Genomic DNA, 19,340 nt, shown 5'->3' with positions numbered 1-19,340 from the left:
TGTGAAAATATGGAACTTGAGACAATTATCTGAAAGATTAGACCAGGCTTTTCTATTGAAGAGCATTGAAAACCAAGTTGTAAGTGCAGGAAAACAGAGGTATCAAATGGACACCCTGACAATGAGCTATTAAAATCATTAAACAGCTGAAGCATCTGGATACCAATGTAGTTCAAATGATAGATATGAAGACAAATCAGAGCAAGTCTACCCCTACCATACAATTTTAGTTTTGTGAACATGCTTTTTTTTTCCCCTTGGGGCTCCTCAAGGTCTTTCACCAAGAGTTCAGATACAGCAATCAGAAAACAGAAGGGAACAGAAAACAGCCCCAAGTCATTAGCTCCTGCTGTATGAAGAGTAACTGAGACACTTGAATCCAAGGTGATCCACTTCATAAATGAGAAACTTAGGAAAAAAAAGCATCTCTTTCTCTCAAGTGGTGTTAGAACAGAGCAATCTTTTCATTAAAAAAAAAATCTGGAAGATGCAGTAATTTTATAATGTAATTCAACATGTACAAACTATCAAAGACTTGATTGTTCAGCACTAATCTTCCTACAAGATTTCAACACTAAGGGATTTTTTTTTTTTTTTGGTAGTTTGGTGATGTCACTTTCCATTTTAAAATCAAGAATATACCCCAGTTTACCAGGCTCAATTACTAGCAGGCAGCAGCTGTGATGAATCTGAGTTCTTAATTCTACCACCCTCCTAATTAAGATTAGTGCACCACGTTTATTAATTACAGAGCAGACCTCCTGTGCTCTTTGTGTTGCCAACAGTCACATGAGCCACGTGCAAGAACAGCAAAAAGCCATCCTTTATCTTGGTGACACAAAACACAAAATCTTGGTCCACTTCTCCACTCAATTTACAGGTTCTTCCCCTTACCAATGCTACTGAAATTGCACACAGAAATCACTTTGCATGGTTCTTAATCAGTTACACTCTGAAGAGTTTGCAGTTAAAAAAGGCAAACAACCTGTGTGGAATAAACAAGAGTTTGTTGGATAAATATTACTGTCAGCCAGCAGCTGCTTGCTCTTGATACTTTTAAATCCATTATGATTTAAAAAAAAAAAATCCCTGCCCTATTTTCAGTCTGTTTTCCATCATTTTGAGCATTCTGTTAGCTCAAATCCACACCTGAAATCACTCTTCAAAGACATTTAACTTCTGATCTCACAATGAATACAGAAGAGTCAGGACATTTCCACACTGGAATCACATGAACCCTGTGCAGCAGTCAGCTGGCCTCACATCAGAAAGTGGCATCATTCCAAACAGGAGACTGTGTATTTTCCACCAAGCAGGGAGCCTTAGAAAGGAGAGAAATACAGATTTGAAAATGTTAAGGCTTCCATTTTATGCCTTTTCCTCTTGCACAGCATTCTTACTGCTCTACTGGGGGACTCAGGATCTTGGGGGATGAAGCTGTGTCAGATACTAGAGGTGGCTTCTTAACAAGACACAGAAGTTGTTGTACAGAAGTGATGTATAAAGAGTAAAACTTGGTAACAAGTTCTCACTCTGCATTCCTACAACTCAACATTTCTGAGTGAGCTTCAATGGTCCAGTTCTGCTTCCTGGTCACTCCTGCTTTCACATCACTCACTAACTCAGCACTCATTTTTCCTGGTTGGTATTTTCAGTATTGTAACTCCTTTTTTATTTTCCTACATTCACAACTCCATGCCCATGAAGCATTTAACATCTGGGGTTGACTCTATGTCCTGGTTTCAGCCACCACACTCCACAAGCAAGAATGTTTGCTACAGCACTGATACAAAAAGGCTCCATCAGGCAGCAAAAAAGATTATGGCACAGCCAAAACAAGAAAGAAACCATTTGTTGCACAATGTTGCTGTACTTTAATCAGACAGTTTGCACTGCAAATATTGAAAATGCTCAGTAATTATGAACATAGGAAAGTGGAAGCCTTATGTTCTTGTTTGCAAACACCAGTGTATTAGAAATGTAGAGGCACTACATTTATGCATCTCCTAGGCAAAGAAAAAACACCAGAGTAGCTTAAAATGGTACAGGTGCCTTTTAAGAACTCATTCTACATTCCTGTGGCTTTTCACTTTTTGTTATCTATTAAGGTTGATAAGGAGGAAAAATATTTCTTTAATGAAATTAAGCTCTCATTAAGAAGGAGAATGATTTCTCATTTCTTTAAAAACCCCAAGCTTGCTTAGCACAGCAGATAATGAGTGAGTTCCATCTTTTTGTGGCTCTGATGATTCTAGTTTTTGGTAGCAGGGAATGTGCACTGCTAGAACCCACATGAGCAGGAGCAGAGAGATAGAACTCGTGGAGAAAGAGGTGGGGAAACAAAACCAAGACTCTCAAGGCCAGAAGGTAGATAATTTTTTTATCTGGGTTTTCTAGAGAGGTATTTGGTAATGGCCTAATGCCAGTTTTATTACAAGGAAACAGAAGTGCTTAATGACTGATTAGTAAATACAATATAATGGAAGGGAACTGGGTGGGGCAGGAAAGGAGAACTCACTCCTCAGTGGCAGCAGCAGTTTTGGTGCAGCCATTGCCGGCAATGGACATAAACACCAGTCAAAAATCCAAATCTCAGAGCAAAAGGATTCATAGATGTGACCTTTTTGTATTTCAATGTCTGGCAGATCTGTTTGAGCTCTCTGTGTGCTACAACACATGGAAATGCTACGGCCTGCATCTTAATTCAGAGTGAAGAGAAAACTGTATGCTACCCAAACCAAATTTCAGCTCTATTTATGTGCCCCACGTTATGGGTTGTTGGGTTGGTTTTTTTTTTTCAACTTTTGTTGGCTTTTTTTTCCTTTAATAAAAGCACATATCACTTCATGCTCACTCTAAAGTTGATGAGATGTCTTGGAGTCAAGCATTTTCTCTCAGAAATACTGCCTTCTTGAAACCAGTTGGTCACATGATAATTATTAAAATGTATTTTAAGAAAATCCTAACGGCCAAAGGCCAACACTACATTCAAAACCTGCTAATACATCCAGGCAGATAAGTAAAATCAAAACAAAAACACACACAAACCCCAAACAGAAAAACCTCCAAAAGGAAAACTGTTCCATTTGTTTACTTCAATTTGAAGTAGATATTAAGGACACGAATGGACCAGTCACGGTTTACTTGAAAATGCCTCAATCCTCTGATGCACTGTCATTCTGTGGTCAATGCTGTTTGCACCAACACATTTCACTCAGAAATACTCCAAAAGGTGGTGAAACTCGAGTGGCCGGGCAGCTACTGCAGGGTTCTTTTGTCTGTAAAAGTTTGCAGCACATCAGGATGCCATCCAGCTCACAGACTGAACTTCACAGCCATACGTCCTCCCACTAGACACTGTGCATCAAAGACCATCTGGTGAGCCAGGCAGGAGATAGCTTTACAAATTCATGGCTATCGTATTTCAGCTGTCAAAAACTTCATTACAGTACACTTTACTGTACAAACACTTTAAAGGATGTTTATTAGGAAAGTCTGCAAGTCATAATGGATAGTAGAGTTCTTGTTTATGGTACCTTCTTGGCCTCTATTAATTCTGTTTGCCTCCAGTATTAAAATCAAACTGCTTCCATGAAGGTGATTACTAAAATGAGCTATGGTATGTTAACCTACAACTCACAAAATGCGACAGTACAGACATTAATTTCTCTTTTTTTTTTTTTTTTTTACCTGTCTGTTAAGTTGTAATCTAAGTTGTGAACATTTAAATAGAATATATATCTCATATGAAAAAGCTAAAGCACAAGTGCTTCTGCACGCCTCCCCCCCCAACCCCTTGAGCCAAACCCACCCCAGTTCTGGTTTGGGCCCCGACCGATTTGGAATGCATTCTTAGGCCACCCATTTCCACAAATTTGTATGCACTCAGGAAATATAAAGTCAAAAATATACAAATCTCTTGTTGTTATAAGGTTTTTGTGAGTGAAATTACCCAGGACCATGGACTTGGAAGGAGAAAGGGGGGGGGGGGAAAAGGGGGTAAGAGGGAATTTACAGCAATTCATCTTCAAAGTTCAAAACTGGTCACTTCACAGAAAGACTGCGGGGACTGGTGAAATTCTTGCTTCTAAAAAGTGATACTGTAGTGGAGAATTTTCTAGGAAAAATAAAACAGCTTTTAATAACTGGCCCGCTGGTATGAGCTACCGTGGAATAAATTAGCACAAAAATGGAAGTCTTATAACTGTTCACTGTTACAGACGTAATCAACAAGGTCAGTCACTCTCAAGAGTTCATCTTCATCTTCCTCCGGCCCCACCGCCTCCTGCCCGCTCCCCGTCCCGTTGGGCGCCAGGCCGGCGCTGGCCGTGCTGTCCTTGGGGGCCTGGCTCTTCTCGCTGGGTTTGCCAATCAAGTTCTCAATGGTTTTACCTGGGCTCTGTCCATTGGTGGAAGGCAAATCCACCAGGCTGTAGTCCAAAGGGCTCTCCACTTTCCCTACGTTATCAAAGTCATCTTCCTCGTCGCTCTCTATCCGGTAGCAGTGCTTCTTGCTGTTGTCTGCAGGAGGTGGTGGTGGTGGTGCTGGCAGTTTCTCCGCCGGGTTCTCCGCCGCGGCGGCGCCGGCGTTTTCGCCGTTGTCTTCTTCGTCCGTCTCGATCCGGTTCAGGCGTTTGCGGACAGGTCTGCCTTCCTCCTCCTCCTCTTCCTCCTCTCCTTCCTCCTCCGAGTAGTCGTCCGTGCTTCGCCGACGCTTGCGAATCAATCGCTTCGACTCCTTTGTGGATTCCTCATCTTCGGAGTTCTTCGAGGTGTAGCTCTCTGCAACAAGCAGCAGACTTAAAGCCATTAGCAAATCCAAGAGCAACCACAGTCACCACACGGTTTTCTTTTTCACTTTTCACACCCATTAAAAAAAACACCCCTCACACACATTGTCATCTCCTTCCCCAGGATCCCCGACCATGCCTCTATGAGGAGAGGCTGAGGGAGCTGGGGCTGTTCAGCCTAAAGAAGAGGCGGCTCAGGGGAGACCTCATCACTCTCTACAACTCCCTGAAAGGAGGTTGGAGCCAGGGGGGGGGGTTGCTCTCTTTTCCCAGGCAACTCTCAGCAAGACAAGAGGCCATGGTCTCAAGTTGTGCCAGGGGAGGTTTAGGTTGGAGATTAGAAAGAATTTCTTTCTGGAGAGGGTGATCAGGCATTGAATGGGCTGCCCAGGGAAGGGGTGGATTCTCCGTGTCTGGAGATATTTCAAAAGAGACTGGATGTGGCACTGAGTGCCATGGTCTAGCAACTGCAACGGTGGATCAAGGGTTGGACTTGATGATCTCTGAGGTCCCTTCCAACCCAGCCAATTCTATGATTCTATGATTCTATACCAAAGCACTTGCTTTCTTTTAGCTTTTTAAATAAACTGCTCAAATAGAGAAAACCAAGTTTATTGATACTCTTGTTTCCAATCTGAGGCTGCAGAGTCTGATGAGTTCCTTCCTAAGAGAACTCCATGCCAGGAAGAACACAGAACTGTATCTCTAACCTCACAGCTCCTGCTTTACACCACTCCAGAAACTAAGAGCCCAAATAATGGCTGCCCTATTATTAAAAGATACACACACACAAGTGTACTACTCCTTCAGTACTCCCAAATTATATACAACTTCTTCCAAAGTATATGAAAACAGCTTAAACAGCTTAGACTTTCAACAAGACAAGAGGGCATGGTCTCAAGTTGTGCCAGGGGAGGTTTAGGTTGGATATCAGAAAGAATTTCCTTATGGAGAGGGTGATCAGGCATTGGAATGGGCTGCCCAGGGAAGGGGTGGATTCTCCATCCCTGGAGATATTTAAAAAGAGACTGGATGTGGCACTCAGTGCCATGGGCTGGGAACTGCAGTGGTAGTGGATCAAGGGTTGGACTTGATGATCTCTGAGGTCCCTTCCAACCCAGCCAATTCTATGATTATATGAAATGTCACCTGAAGTTTGTTGCCCTTTATTGAGAGGCTTTTGTTTTTTAGTAACTAGAATATTGCCTGCAGTCTGACAGCCTTTACACTGACACTTGATGGCTCAGGTGAGAAGACAGACACTGAAAAATCAAATGTCAAACAGAGTTCTCTATCTCCTTGTGATTTCCATTAAAAAATGCATGTGAATTGTCATTTTAAAGGGGACTTTTTAATGTAGATTCAAGTTGTCAGAGTTCCTGTATTTTCAACATTTTTTACATTTCCCATAAGGCTGTTACAGATTTTATAACACACCATGGGAACTATACCAGGGCACTGGAACAGTACTAAGTGGTGCTGATTTTAATATGCAAAAAGCCAGTATCAGGAACACCTGAGGAAAATGTTTTTTATGGAGAAAAGAAACCATCACCCAGTCACTATTTAAAGTCACAGTAAAAAACTGCCACCACATAGGAGACTGTCAGCAGAGAGCCCATGCATGGTACTTCTGGGAACAGACTGCACAGAAAGGTGAAGGTTTATAGGTGCTACACAGCTGCTTTACACATTTGCTTCCCTTTATCCAAGAGGATCCTCTAACACTCTGTAATCTCAGGCCAGCTCTTCCAAAACTTACCTACAAGCCAGAGGCACACGGCTGTTTTTCTGAGGCAGCCTGGCATCCATTGCAACCCAAACTGCTCAGTGTCTCCAAAAGCCAAACCTATGGCCTCATAAATTGGGTGCCCAAGAATGCAAAGCACCCAGAGCCACTGGTGGCTTTTGTAAAAAACTGATTTTCCATCAAACACACACCAGTTGTTGTGGTGTGACTGATGCTACTGAGATTCCTCTGCACTTATCACAACTCCTTCAAACAGAGATGGAATGAGTTGTTCTGGAATGTGTCCAGAGAAGGGCCAGGAGGATGATCAGAGGGCTGCAGCACCTCTGCTATGAAGACAGACTGAGAGAGTTGGGGTTGTTCACTCTGGAGAAGAAAAGGCTCTGAGGAGACCTTATTGTGGCCTTCCAGTATCTGAAGGGGGCTACAAGAAATCTGGGGAGGGACTTTTCAGGATGTCAGGGAGTGATAGGACCTGGGGGAATAGATTCAAACTAGAGAAGGAGAGATTTAGATTAGATGTTAGGAAGAAGTTCTTCACCATGAGGGTGGTGAGACCCTGGCACAGGTTGCCCAGAGAGGTGGTGGCAGCCCCATCCCTGGAAGTTTTTAAGGCCAGGCAGAAGGGTTGGAACCAGATGATCTTACAAGGTCCCTTCCAACCCTGAAAATCCTATGATTCAGTGAGCCTTAACCACCAGCACCAATACAATCAGGGCTCCAGAAGCAATACCCTTTCTCTTTAAAGACTCATGGTGGAACATGTGGAACAGTTACATCAGTGGCTATTTTGGAATCCCAACACTCCATGCCAGCCACAATAAATTCAGACCTGGAAATCAGGATTAGGGACACCAATGACTTTGACTGCATCATGAAGTACCAGGCAGGCTGTATCAGAAGGAAACAATTTCTGAGAAAGATCAAGAAACTCTAGAAAGAATCCTCTTTGAAATCTTTGAATTATTTATAGTTTCTCTTTCTCTAATGAATGCTGACATGCACCAGCCCCAGCAAATTGTAGAGTGTTTATTTTACCTTCACTATCTGAAGTGGAGAGCCTGCGTTTATGAACTCTTCTCAACTCCTTCCCATATCGGACACTTTTCTGGGAGCCATCACTTTCTGAATCTTCCTTGTAATTAACTTGTCTCTTCTGATTCCTTCTTGATCTTCTCCTCCTCGTTTCCAGGTAATCATCATCACTGTAATCTGAGTAATCACCACTCTCTGTACAGAAAAAAGAGTCACATGTGTTATTCCACTAAAGCAAAATTGCACAATTCAGAAAAGCTTTAGACCAGCACCAATCAAACCATGTGCTTTGTCATCACAGGAGAGTCTTGACCACCACACTTCATCACCCTGACCCATTCCAGACTCATGCATCTCTTCCCCCATTCATCACAAGTGTAGAATTGCTTGATTTTTTTATAACTTCTCACAAACCCTTTTCCTGTCTCTCTCAAACTTCTCCAGAAGGTTTCCTTCCAAGGCTTTTGTTCCCTCATCTCAAGTGGTGCCCAAGATTCCTCCTCAGCAATTCCTGACAGTTGAAAAAACCTTATTGAATGGAGTTGATGATGCAACTTTATCACTGACATTGGAAAATACTCTGGTTTTTAAATTTAAATAGAATCATATCAAAGAATTGCTCAGGCTGGAAAAGACCTTTAAGATCACTGAGTCCAACCTTGTCCTAACCCTGTTACCCTATTTCTGATGACCCAAAGGGTTGGACTCGATCTCTGAGGTCCCTTCCAACCCAGCCTATTCTATGATTCTATGAAATGAATTGTATTCTAATACTTTTAAAATAGGTGAAAAAAGTCACTGACAAGATGAAACTCCAGGTTAAGTCTCACCTGATCATAAATTTACTTAAAACATGAACTGCATAGAAGAAACTTACCATCACTCACAGATCTTCCTGCACCATTCTATAGTGCCTGGTGTCTTTAAGAATTAGATTTATTTACACCAGCTGAAAACAGCCTTGAATCAACCTTAGCTGCTTTTTCACTAAGCTGTGCCAGATCAATTATCCCAAGGTACATTTCTGTATGTGTCACATACTGGTCCTAAGTTAGTGATTGCCATGAGTCACAGATCAAAGTGACCTCCTCTTTACTTGCTAAAATAACAGAGAAAGAATCAGAGCAAGTTAACAAGAACAACCATCTTCAGAAACTCCATCTCTGGAGACTCAAAACAAAGCCACTCACAGGGTACCTTATTTCCTTAGCTCAAAATAGGCTCAAAGCAGGATCCTGAGGGACAATAGTGGGGGTAAAAGAGAAAAACACAGTTAAGGCTTTGCTCTCAGATATCTATGAAATCAGCTAATTTTATCACAGATTTGTGTCCACCAGGAAACAAACAGTTGCTCCTGTGCATTAGAGAACAGATGAGCAATCTCAGACTTCTGCCAGTGTCTTCATTGATACCAGCATACAAAATTAGTGCAATGATGCATTCAGGAGATGGAGGCAACTAATTTAAGTGCACAGAGCTATCTTCACCTGTCCTTCTGCAAACCAATACTTCAAAGCAACTCACTCCAACACGTTCATCATCTACATTCTAGAGAGACAGACATAACACTGGAAAGGTAACACACCCTGCAAGAAGTTAACGCTCCAGTGTGCTTCAAATGCCACGAACCCACTACTCAATACCAGTTTCCTGCAGAATATCCACAGGTAGCAAACTTTACAGCAAAGATGACACCTGACTCCACCAAAACTAGTAAATAAATTAGTGTATAGGCATGACAGCAAGCTGAGACTTCCACTCTTGCTCTCCCCAGGTATTGAATATTTCGAAGGCTTCCTACACTCACCAGACTCTCTGCTTGAATTGTCCTCAGAATCTTCATCTTCATCATCTTCAGAATATTTTTTCTTGACAGTTTTCCTTCGTAACCGTCTGCTTTGCCTCATGGGCCTGGCGAGGTGTCTCCTGGATATGCGGGCACAGAACTCTGAGTCACTGTCTTCATTGGATGGTGGATCATCTTCACTTTCATCCAGATTTTCCTCTGATATAACAAACTCATCCTGAGATCTGTTCACAGAGAGAGACCATACATAACAGAGGCAGATGTTGGAAACAAAGGACTGAAGACTTGTATTCTGAGACACTGAGCACTGGGGGTACCTGATCACTTCCATTTGGCTGCCAGCTGGATGTAAATTCCAGTGGAACATCCAGAAGGAGTTCAGCAGAGGATGAAAATGCATGAGGACACTTTAACAGATCAATGTACTATTGATTCTGTGAGATTTCTGCAAGCTACACTCATTGATTGGAAATTTCCAGCAGATTTAGCCCAACTCTTCAAGGTGCCACTGAAATGTCCTCAGCATGGTTAGAGGTGAAAAACAAAGCTCCAAACCTGTAGCTATGCTGTATAGATTATCTATACACTTAGTAAATTGACTCAATGGCTGATGTAAAGCTTTAAACACTGATGGTAAAAAGCCTAAACCTCATGCTCCATTATGTTTCTTCACTAAGGCATAAAGAATGTCTAAAATTACTATTACATTTTTTAACATTAGGAATTCCCCAGACTGAATTAAATGAAATTGCATGGAAGGTGTTTCAGTTAGCCAGAGCCACTCATTTAGCATGTAAAGCTCCACATGACACATATTTTCTGCAGTATAAACCACTTCTCTGGCATTTCTCAAACTCTCTCCCAGAGAGCAGAAATCAGGAATTTCAGAACCTGCATTTAAAGCTCACAGAATGATAAAATCACATAAAGAGAATGGTTTGGGTTGGAAGGAGGATCATCTACTTCCAACCACCATCCCCCATCCCCCATCCACCCTGGCCCAGAATACTCCCAAGGATGGGGCAGCCATGATCGTGCTGGGCAAAGTGGTGTGAGACTGACTGGTCTGTAGCTCTGCATGACCAACATGGGGACATTTGACTCTTCCAATTTCTAAATGACAATCAGGCCCAATAAAAATCCCTCAAAACAGGACTTATTTTCAAAAGGGAACAACCACCCTCATTTTAACTTCATCACTGTTAAGGATTTCTGCTGGACACTCACACCATTCAGAGAACTGAGCCTGTCTGGCTCCTTCACTAAAAGAAAACTCCACAGTGTGCCCTCCAACATACCACTAACACTTCAGAACAGATTTTGCTTAAAATACACAGATTTCAACTCACAGACCCTTGCACACTTTTTTTCAGTACAACATCATCCCCCTGGGCCTTGAGGACTTTCTCTGGCACTGCACAGCCCTAACAATCATTTCATGGGCAGGGTAGAGTCACAGAAGTCTGCAGCAGTCTGTGACATGTGGAGGGAGTTAAATTGCAGACTTACCCATCACTGATCTTGAACTCATCCTCACTCTCTTCTTCATCCAGGTTGCTGTCACTATCCAAGTCGTTCAGTCGCCGTCGTTTCTTGCGCCGTGCTGCAGCAGCCCTTTGTGGCCGCTTGTTTTCTTTCCTTTCTTCTTCTAGGATTGTAGAAATGTCTTTGCCACGGTGACCTGTGATATTAGACATGTCTTTGCCTCTGCCAATGCCTGAATTCAGTGAGAGAAAGGGAAAAAAAGAGCAAGTCTATTTTTTGTTTAACTTTAGACGTATTTCTCTTCCATCGCTCAAGCTTCAGTTTATTTTCTCTAAAGCAGAAGATTTTTTTGACTCTCTGGAGTCTTCTTCCTGACACACAAGCTGTGGTCATCTGGAAATACTGAGGTCCAAGCAGAAAACAACATCCTTCTTGATACTCAACCCATATGATTACCAACACCTTTGAGTAGGGCAGCTACCAGAAAACACATCTGCTTCATAATGCTGAATATCCTTCTTGGGAGGTGAAGTATTTAAATTGCTATTTGGACAAGAACTGAAGTTTCTGAAAAGGTGCTTTTACTGATGAGACTGAGCTATGTTTACCATACAGGTCTTGTCACACAGACAAAACACCACCACTAACTCCTGAAAACAGGTGACTTTATGGACAACTGAGGGAGAACTTTTTGCCATTTCATGGCAAGTTAAGGTGATGCAGAAGCACAAATCCATCCATATCTCTCAGATAATGTTAAAGAACTCTCTTTTAGTCCCCTATGGTGCCTTAACAGGCAAGAAGGAACATTATTACACTTTATCTACATTCAGTTGAGAAGTGTTTCTAGATCTGGATTGATATTCTTAAGGTGACTCTGTAGATCCAGTCTTTAGAGGGTCCAACTGCAGGCCAACTGATGTGCCAGATACTTTAGGTGACAAATGACAACAGAGCTGGCTGTCATTCCAGTCTCAAACCCTAAACTTAGCAAATTAATTTTAAGAGTTTTCTTGTCAAGCTTGATTCATTGCATTCATATATCAGAACATGTAGAAACAGAATTGAACTATCAAGAATAAACACTTCTTGGCATTTTCTGTCATTCCCAAGGGAAGTTATTACTTTGGTTCCAAAATCACAGAAGTGAAAACTGTAGATGACAAAGTTGAAGTGAGAGGATTGTATTTGTTGTGTCTCAGATCAAGATAAATTTAGCTTCAATCTCATCACCATTGCAATGAAGAACAAATAACATCAGTAACATACCTCCTCCATCAGCCTCCTTGATATCATCTTCAATTGCCTCATCAATTGCTTCATCAAATTCATCAAACCTAAAAGTAAAAGCTTTCATTTACCACTTGGAAGTGAACTCTAATTACAATTATATACAATTATATATATGAAAAACATATTTTTATATATATATGAAAACATACTTTGAAATCTAAAACTGGTCTAGAAATCCCACTGCACAGACAATGGCCTGGATGTGTAATAAAATAAGAAAGACAACAGCCTGGATTGATGATAAAATAGTCATTTTTTTAACAGTGTTTCTTTTTTTCTACCTGCTAGCAGATAATTTATTATTTGCCTGTCTGTCTTACTACAGATTTATGTGAACAGAAATCCACATTCCTTTCACATGGCATACCACTGATTTTAACAACATACTCTGAAAATTCTTTAAGATGGTATCAGTGGCATTTTTCACTCAAAGTATTAATCATTTTTCCACAGCTTTTATTAGCTGACATACATACTCCCAATCTGCAAAACAGACTTTCTGAAAAGCACCTACTGAACTCAAAGTAAAATGATTCATCCTGTCTAGATTTCCCTTGAAAACTTATTTCAGATAAGATTTCTCCTCTTAAAGCTCCTTAATTATATTTGTATTATCTACATCATAAGCTGAACAGATAAAACTGGTTTTTGTAATTATACACATATAAAGTATAATGTAATGCTACATAGCTAACAGGACAAAAAAACCCAAAATATCTGAGTATGTTTGTCCTGCAGCAGCTTTTATAAAACTGCAGAAATCTCTGCATAGTGAGTAATTCACTTAAAGGGAAGAGCAAACTAGAGAAAAGGATCCAGTCCTATTACACAGATAACTTTATTTCTTCAGCTTTGAATTTAAATTCCATAAAAACACAGTGTTACCTGTATCCTCAAGGAGCTGACTTGATCTACAACATGCAAAAGTACAAATTTCATTCAATATATAAACCCTTTTTTGTTTACATGCAAGCTTTTCTTCTCATTTTTAGAAAAACAGTATTTTGTTTGGGTTTAGATACAAACAACTACTGGACTCTACTTTGATTAGAGCCAGTTTCCCAGTCATAAAAGTAAAAAACTTGTATTTATCTTTGTCTACCATAGTAACCTCCAGCAGAACAAGGGGAGAACAGATATAATATTACTTTGTATTCCAATAATAACCATAAAAACACTTTCTCCTCTATGGATTTCTGGTCTCTATGCCCTAAGAGCAAGTGCATGCCACCTTCAAGGCAGCTTTGCATAGCAAGGAAGTAACCAATTATTCCATCAGTGAGATTAGTTCCATGTTACTCAGACACCATTTTCCTTCCCCACTGCTCAAAGAAAAATAAACCAACTTCTTTAAAATGTGAGAAATCATTTATTGCTTTCAAATCCCTGCTAATGAATCACCTGAGCTCCAACATGACCTGGCAGCTGCTCATCCCCTGGCTGTAACAACAAAATTTCTTCTGCTGCTGTTTTATTCATAAGGCAGATTCTTGCTCACCTCCTCAGGAGAGGACTCGAGATGACTTGGGTGATACAAAGGGATTACAGATCTTTGGAGATTTGGAATCACAGAATCATAGAATTGGCTGGGTTGGAAGGGACCTCAGAGATCATCAAGTCCAACCCTTGATCCACTACTGCTGCAGTTCCCAGCCCATGGCACTGAGTGCCACATCCAGTCTCTTTGGAAATAGCTCCAGGGACGGAGAATCCACCCCTTCCCTGGGCAGCCCATTCCAATGTCTGATCACCCTCTCCAGAAAGAAATTCTTTCTAATCTCCAACCTAAACCTCCCCTGGCACAACTTGAGACCATGGCCTCTTGTCTTGCTGAGAGTTGCCTGGGAAAAGAGACCAACACCCCCCTGGCTCCAACCTCCTTTCAGGGAGTTGCAGAGAGTGATGAGGTCTCCCCTGAGCCTCCTCTTCTCCAGCCTCAACACCCCCAGCTCCCTCAGCCTCTCCTCACAGCATCTCTGCTGGATCCCTTCACCAGCCCAGTTGCCTCCTTTGGACCTGCTCCAGCACCTCAAGCTCCTTCCTGAGCTGAGGGGCCCAGAACTGGACACAGGACTCAAGCTGTGGCCTCACCAGGGCTGAGCACAGGGGCAGAATCCCTTCCCTGGACCTGCTGGCCACGCTGTTCCTGAGCCAGCCCAGGATGCCATTGGCCTTCTTGGCCACCTGGGCACACTGCTGGCTCCTGTTCAGCTTCCTGGCAATCCAAACTCCCAGGTCCCTTTCTGCCTGGCTGCTCTCAGGCACTCTGTGCCCAGCCTGGAGCTCCCCATGGGGTTGTTGTGGAATGCTATGCAATACAGGTTTGTCTGTAAGTGGATGAGGCATTTAGCATCCTTCCCCTCCCTCCCAGTTCTCACTCTCACTAACAGGACCTGCCTCACTGCACACTGACACATCATGGTTTAACCAGCTCAAGGTTCTGTATATGATGGAATCCATAAGAAAGACTATTGTTCTGCATCAGAAGATGGATTTTTCCAGAGTAGCATCATATGGAACATGATTTCCAATTAAATTTATTATCTTTTCACATGTCCTTCTGAAGTCATGCCAGATAACCTACAGGCAAGGGTTTTTCCCCCTGGTCAGATGCTGCCTGACCTGTCACAAACAGCAGATCTATATAATCTTGCCTGTAGCATAATGTTTCTTACAGAAACAATTTCCCAAAGCAGCAGTGGCATTTTTTATTAGCGTGGCTTCTGCTGTTCATTAAAAAAGTTACCAAAAATCAACAGCTAAGTAAGGTCAGACTGAGTTTTCTGAACAGACTGGAAAACTCTGCATACAGAGATGCCTCTGCTCAACAGCAAAACCAAACTGACTGTGAATTCAACTATGGTTATTCCTGGGAGGCTTTGGAAGTTGTAATGTTCTAATTTCTTGTAACAAATTCTACAAAGATCAAGTACAGGAAAGGTAACACTTTGTTTTTATTGTTTATATTCCTAATGCAGCTGGGACAAAACCCCACAAGTTCTCGGGTAATTATATTCTTTTCTGATCCCAAAAAGCAGCCTAATTGTCTGGTAGATAGAAGAGGACACAGAGCACCTCAAGGTATGATGTAGAAAATAATTTATAAACCACCTTGTTAACACACAGAGAACAAAGTATATTAAGATCATGCTGAATTCTGGAAGCTTTAGTGACCTGCTTTGCTTTCAAAATGCAGAGTCTACATATCCTTGGAATTCTCATTTACTAATTACATTTTTACCACAATTTCTCTGAAGAGTTCCAGACACTTTTTAGATGTACTGTCTTGGAAGTTCATTTTAAGTTTTGTTTCCTTTCATATAAAGAGGCTGTAAGGGGAGGCAGGGGGTGAGAGAGAGAGGAATATTAAGGCCTTTAGACACAAGTATTAAGTGTCCCTTTGAACAGAAAGGAAAGGTGTGAATCACCTGCTTTAACTTACTCCAGAAACTGTTACAGCACTAAAACTCTCTCCAGCATTCCAAAACAGAATACCATACACATTTTATTTTTTTTAATGCATCATCCCTTTGCTTTATCACCTCATATGCTCCTAAAACCACCATTATTCAGAGGAAAGAGCAAAGACTCTTCAGTTGAGCCTCTCTTTTAAATTTAACAGAGTGCACGAGCAGCAGTGGCTCACTTGAGAAAGAAACTGCCAGTTTTGTAAATTTACAGTTTACAAACTATTTAAACAAACTGCCAACCTGTAGCTTATGCATTTTCGGGTTCTGGTGGACCTCCTTTCAAGCAGCTTTGATTTTGGCTTTTTGGAATCTTTCTTCTTTTCTTCCTGACCTTCAGGTATTTCTGGCTCCTGTTCACATAAGACAGAAATGTCAAAAAGCTTCATCACCCCCCACCCTTGTTAGGGCTGAGCTCAGATAATACAGATACTCACCTGATCTAGAAAACTCATCTAACCAACACAAGACATTTTGGCTTCTAATATAATGACTTTTAGAGCTGAGTTCATGTGAACACCTGCACGTGTTGCCTTTAACTGGCTACAAAGGACTACTTAATTTTACAAATTCAGAGTTTAAGGGTTTAGGCTATTGTATCCTTGTGATTATTCTACAAACACTGAGATCCTTCCTCAAGGGATACTCCTAGCAGGAGTACATGCAGCAGGTGAACAAACTGTTGCTAACATCTCTGCATACTAAGCACAAGGACACCTCCACATGGTGCAGATTCAATGAAGTGTCAAGCAGATTAATTTTATGACACTGCTTCCAAGTTATGAATCTAAAAAAACCACAGACCCACACCAAGAACCTGCTCCAGGCTGAATTTTTCAAGTATTTGCTCCCAGCCAGAGACTCTTTTGTAAAAGCTGTTATCATTTCTCTGCTCTCCAGAGACAGGGAGAAAGTTGGCTGCATTACAGCCAGGTAGAATGGAAAGTCCATGTTTATTTTAAACAAAAGCTTCATTTTAAACTCTTATGGAAGGACCAGATTATAATTTCAGACAAAGGAATGTGGCTAAGGTTTCAAAGGAATCACTTTAAAATGTAATTAAGAGATGAGGCCATTCTCCCATGAGTAAAAATACTTTTCCTCTTCTGTAAATGGTAACCATATAAAGGCATTTGTTAATAAATCACTATAAGTTTATAGTTTGTAACCACACGTGACTTCAATATATATTTTGAGGTAAATTTCATACTTTTAATAGATACTACATATTCCTCTCAGAATCATAAGCCAAAAAACATTTGTTTCCATCAGTTCCAAAAGAAAGCTATGACAATTAGCTCAGACCTACATAACTACACAGCAGACCCAGAGTTAAATAAACTAAATCTCACCTTTATAAACTACAGAATGGTAAAAGTGCTCTACTCAAAATCCAACTGTAATGAGTAGAAAGTGATTCTGCAACCTTCACTGACACAGGACCTTGAGAGGCACCAGCAGACTCTGATAAACATGATAAAGCTCCCTTGGTTTCTCTGCTAAATTCAATCTCAGTCCAAAGCAGAGAGTCTGGAATTATTTCTGACCTGCATATAGGCTGTTTTTTTCCCAACACACAACTGAGAAACTTCCTCCCTGCAGAATTTAGAAAATAAAATGCTAACACAGCCTTGCAGCACTAACTTACCTGAGGTGGAATGATGTTCTCAATGCTGATACCCACATACACCAGTCGCTCTTTTCTTTAAGAGAGAAAAAAGAAAATAAACTTACAGAAAGACTGCAGACATCTACAATAAAATTAGCAACATTTGAAGCTCTTTCCATGGCTAGGGAAAAGCATCTCAAGAGGATGAAAAGAGGTATTTTAGTTGGAATAATGTGCCAAGTCTCACATGATTCCATTTTCCTGCATGAATCATGTAAGATATTTCCAAAGAGTTCTGACAAAAAGGTTGGGGGCACCACACAAATAATGAAATTGGGGTGTAAAATGCAATTAAAAACCAACTGACAATAACAGTGTTGTGATCAAGATGATGCTGTCAGATCCATAACTGCCACCATCCTCACAGGGACTAAAGATAAAAAAGAATTCAAAATCCCACTGAACTGGAAAAATTACAGGAAGATGGGATGTACTCCAAAAGGTGCCAGGATTTAGACCTGGGTAGGAGCAATCAGCTCTAGAAACACCAAGGAACAAATAACCACCTATGCAGCAATCCTTTGCCAGAGGAGAACAGCACCAACAAAGCTCAGCAGTGTTGTGGAAACTGCTGTTGTGGAAACAACTGTTATTCCAGGTGTATGTGTGAACAGGAGAACTGGAGGCAGCCTGTCATGGTAGTTAGCCCTGTTCACACCAAGCTGGAGTACACTTGGTGCTATCTGGGCATCACATATATTTTCAGGAAGATGTGATCCAGCTGAAGAGTTCAGAGCAAGTCAGTGGGAGTTACTGGAGGGCAGGACATGCCCTGTTGAGAAAGGCTGAAAAAATAGGGGAGAATGGTCTAGAGAACATCAGACTGAAAAGGAGAGAAAACAATACTCAGAGGAAAGACTCTTGTAAGAAGTAAGCTGTCATCCTCCTTGTAAGCAAACAGGATTACATCAAAGTCTGTAAAAATGAGTTTAGATGGTACTGGCAAGCTCATCTTGCCTCACCACAACCATCCTGTGCCAGCTGAACTGCCATGGGCACAACGTTGCCTCCTGGCCTCTACTTGCAGCTCTCAGAAGAAACAAGTCCCTGGTAGATCTTGTCAGATGTGTCAGTGGAGAGGGCTTGGATATCCTGGCACCTGACAAACAGGACTGCACGCTGACCTTCAGGCACTGAGCTTTCTGAACAGCCAGGGACTAAACCAGACTGAGGGGAGTAAGCAAAGTGTCATCACCAGGTGTCTCTACAAGGCTTTTTCCAGGAAAACAAGATAATCTAAACAGATGAAGATATCATAGGAATTAGTGGCATTTATTGGGCTCTGTAAGGGGCAAGTCATATCTCTAAAGAATTTTAAATTGTTTTGAATAACAGTATTTTAGACCATACACTCTGAAGAACAATCCCTTTGGGGGGGGAGTCACTGTACAAAACAGACATCTGGCAGCAGAGCTCCAACTTCCATGATCCAGTGAAGCATCACAAGAGCTGAAATGAAATCATGCAAGCAGCAGTGCTAATCTCTTCAGGGCTCCTGAGCTCAACCAACCAGGATCAGACCTCTGAAGTTCCAGTGAGTGGTTGTATGAGCACAAACCTCATCACACTTGGGCTACAACAGGCTGCATCATCTACTCAAGATACCAAGACCTGTACACAAGTGCCTGAGGTGCATATTAATTTTAGGTACTTCTACTTCACATGTGCATTATTTATTGCAAATAGAGGCATCTATGTGGACAAATCTTGTTTCCAATACTTTCATTAATTTGTAAAGAATTTAGATTTTAAGTTTTATGACTAGACATCTGCACTGCACATTTTACCTAAATAAGCTCCTGGAGAACTGAAAGAATCTTGCATAATATTTTTAAACTAAATAACATGAATAAACACGATTCCTAAGGTAATACTGACAGACTACAAATGAATTTTAGAGCCAAAAGACCATGAACTTTAACAACTAGAATCAATATATCCAGACTGAAATTTCTGGCTGTGTATTAGAGTGATTGGTTTCGTCTCCTGATGTCAGTTCTCCAGTCTGATGGATTAAAAGAAATCTTCATCCATCTAAGCACCA

General features: G+C 41.3%; 1 protein-coding gene across 1 annotated transcript in view; it reads right to left on the bottom strand.

Moving 5' to 3' along the window:
- Nucleotides 1-254: 254 nt before the first annotated feature.
- The window catches only part of RSF1 (remodeling and spacing factor 1), a 68,485-nt gene continuing 49,399 nt past the window's right edge, over nt 255-19,340 (bottom strand). Inside the window, exons 11-17 of the mRNA XM_030469526.1 lie at nt 17,276-17,330; nt 15,871-15,980; nt 12,137-12,204; nt 10,892-11,099; nt 9,383-9,606; nt 7,579-7,770; nt 255-4,782 (exon numbers count right to left, since the gene is read on the bottom strand). Of these exons, the coding sequence (XP_030325386.1) occupies nt 4,199-4,782; nt 7,579-7,770; nt 9,383-9,606; nt 10,892-11,099; nt 12,137-12,204; nt 15,871-15,980; nt 17,276-17,330 (1,441 nt within the window). The 3' untranslated portion in view covers nt 255-4,198. The remainder of the gene's footprint in view (nt 4,783-7,578; nt 7,771-9,382; nt 9,607-10,891; nt 11,100-12,136; nt 12,205-15,870; nt 15,981-17,275; nt 17,331-19,340) is intronic.

The sequence above is a fragment of the Calypte anna genome, chromosome 1 (genome assembly GCF_003957555.1).
Source record: "Calypte anna isolate BGI_N300 chromosome 1, bCalAnn1_v1.p, whole genome shotgun sequence".
Lineage (NCBI taxonomy): Eukaryota > Metazoa > Chordata > Aves > Apodiformes > Trochilidae > Calypte > Calypte anna.
The sequence above is the reverse complement of the archived record's forward strand: the minus strand, read 5'-3'. Positions and strand labels throughout refer to the sequence as shown.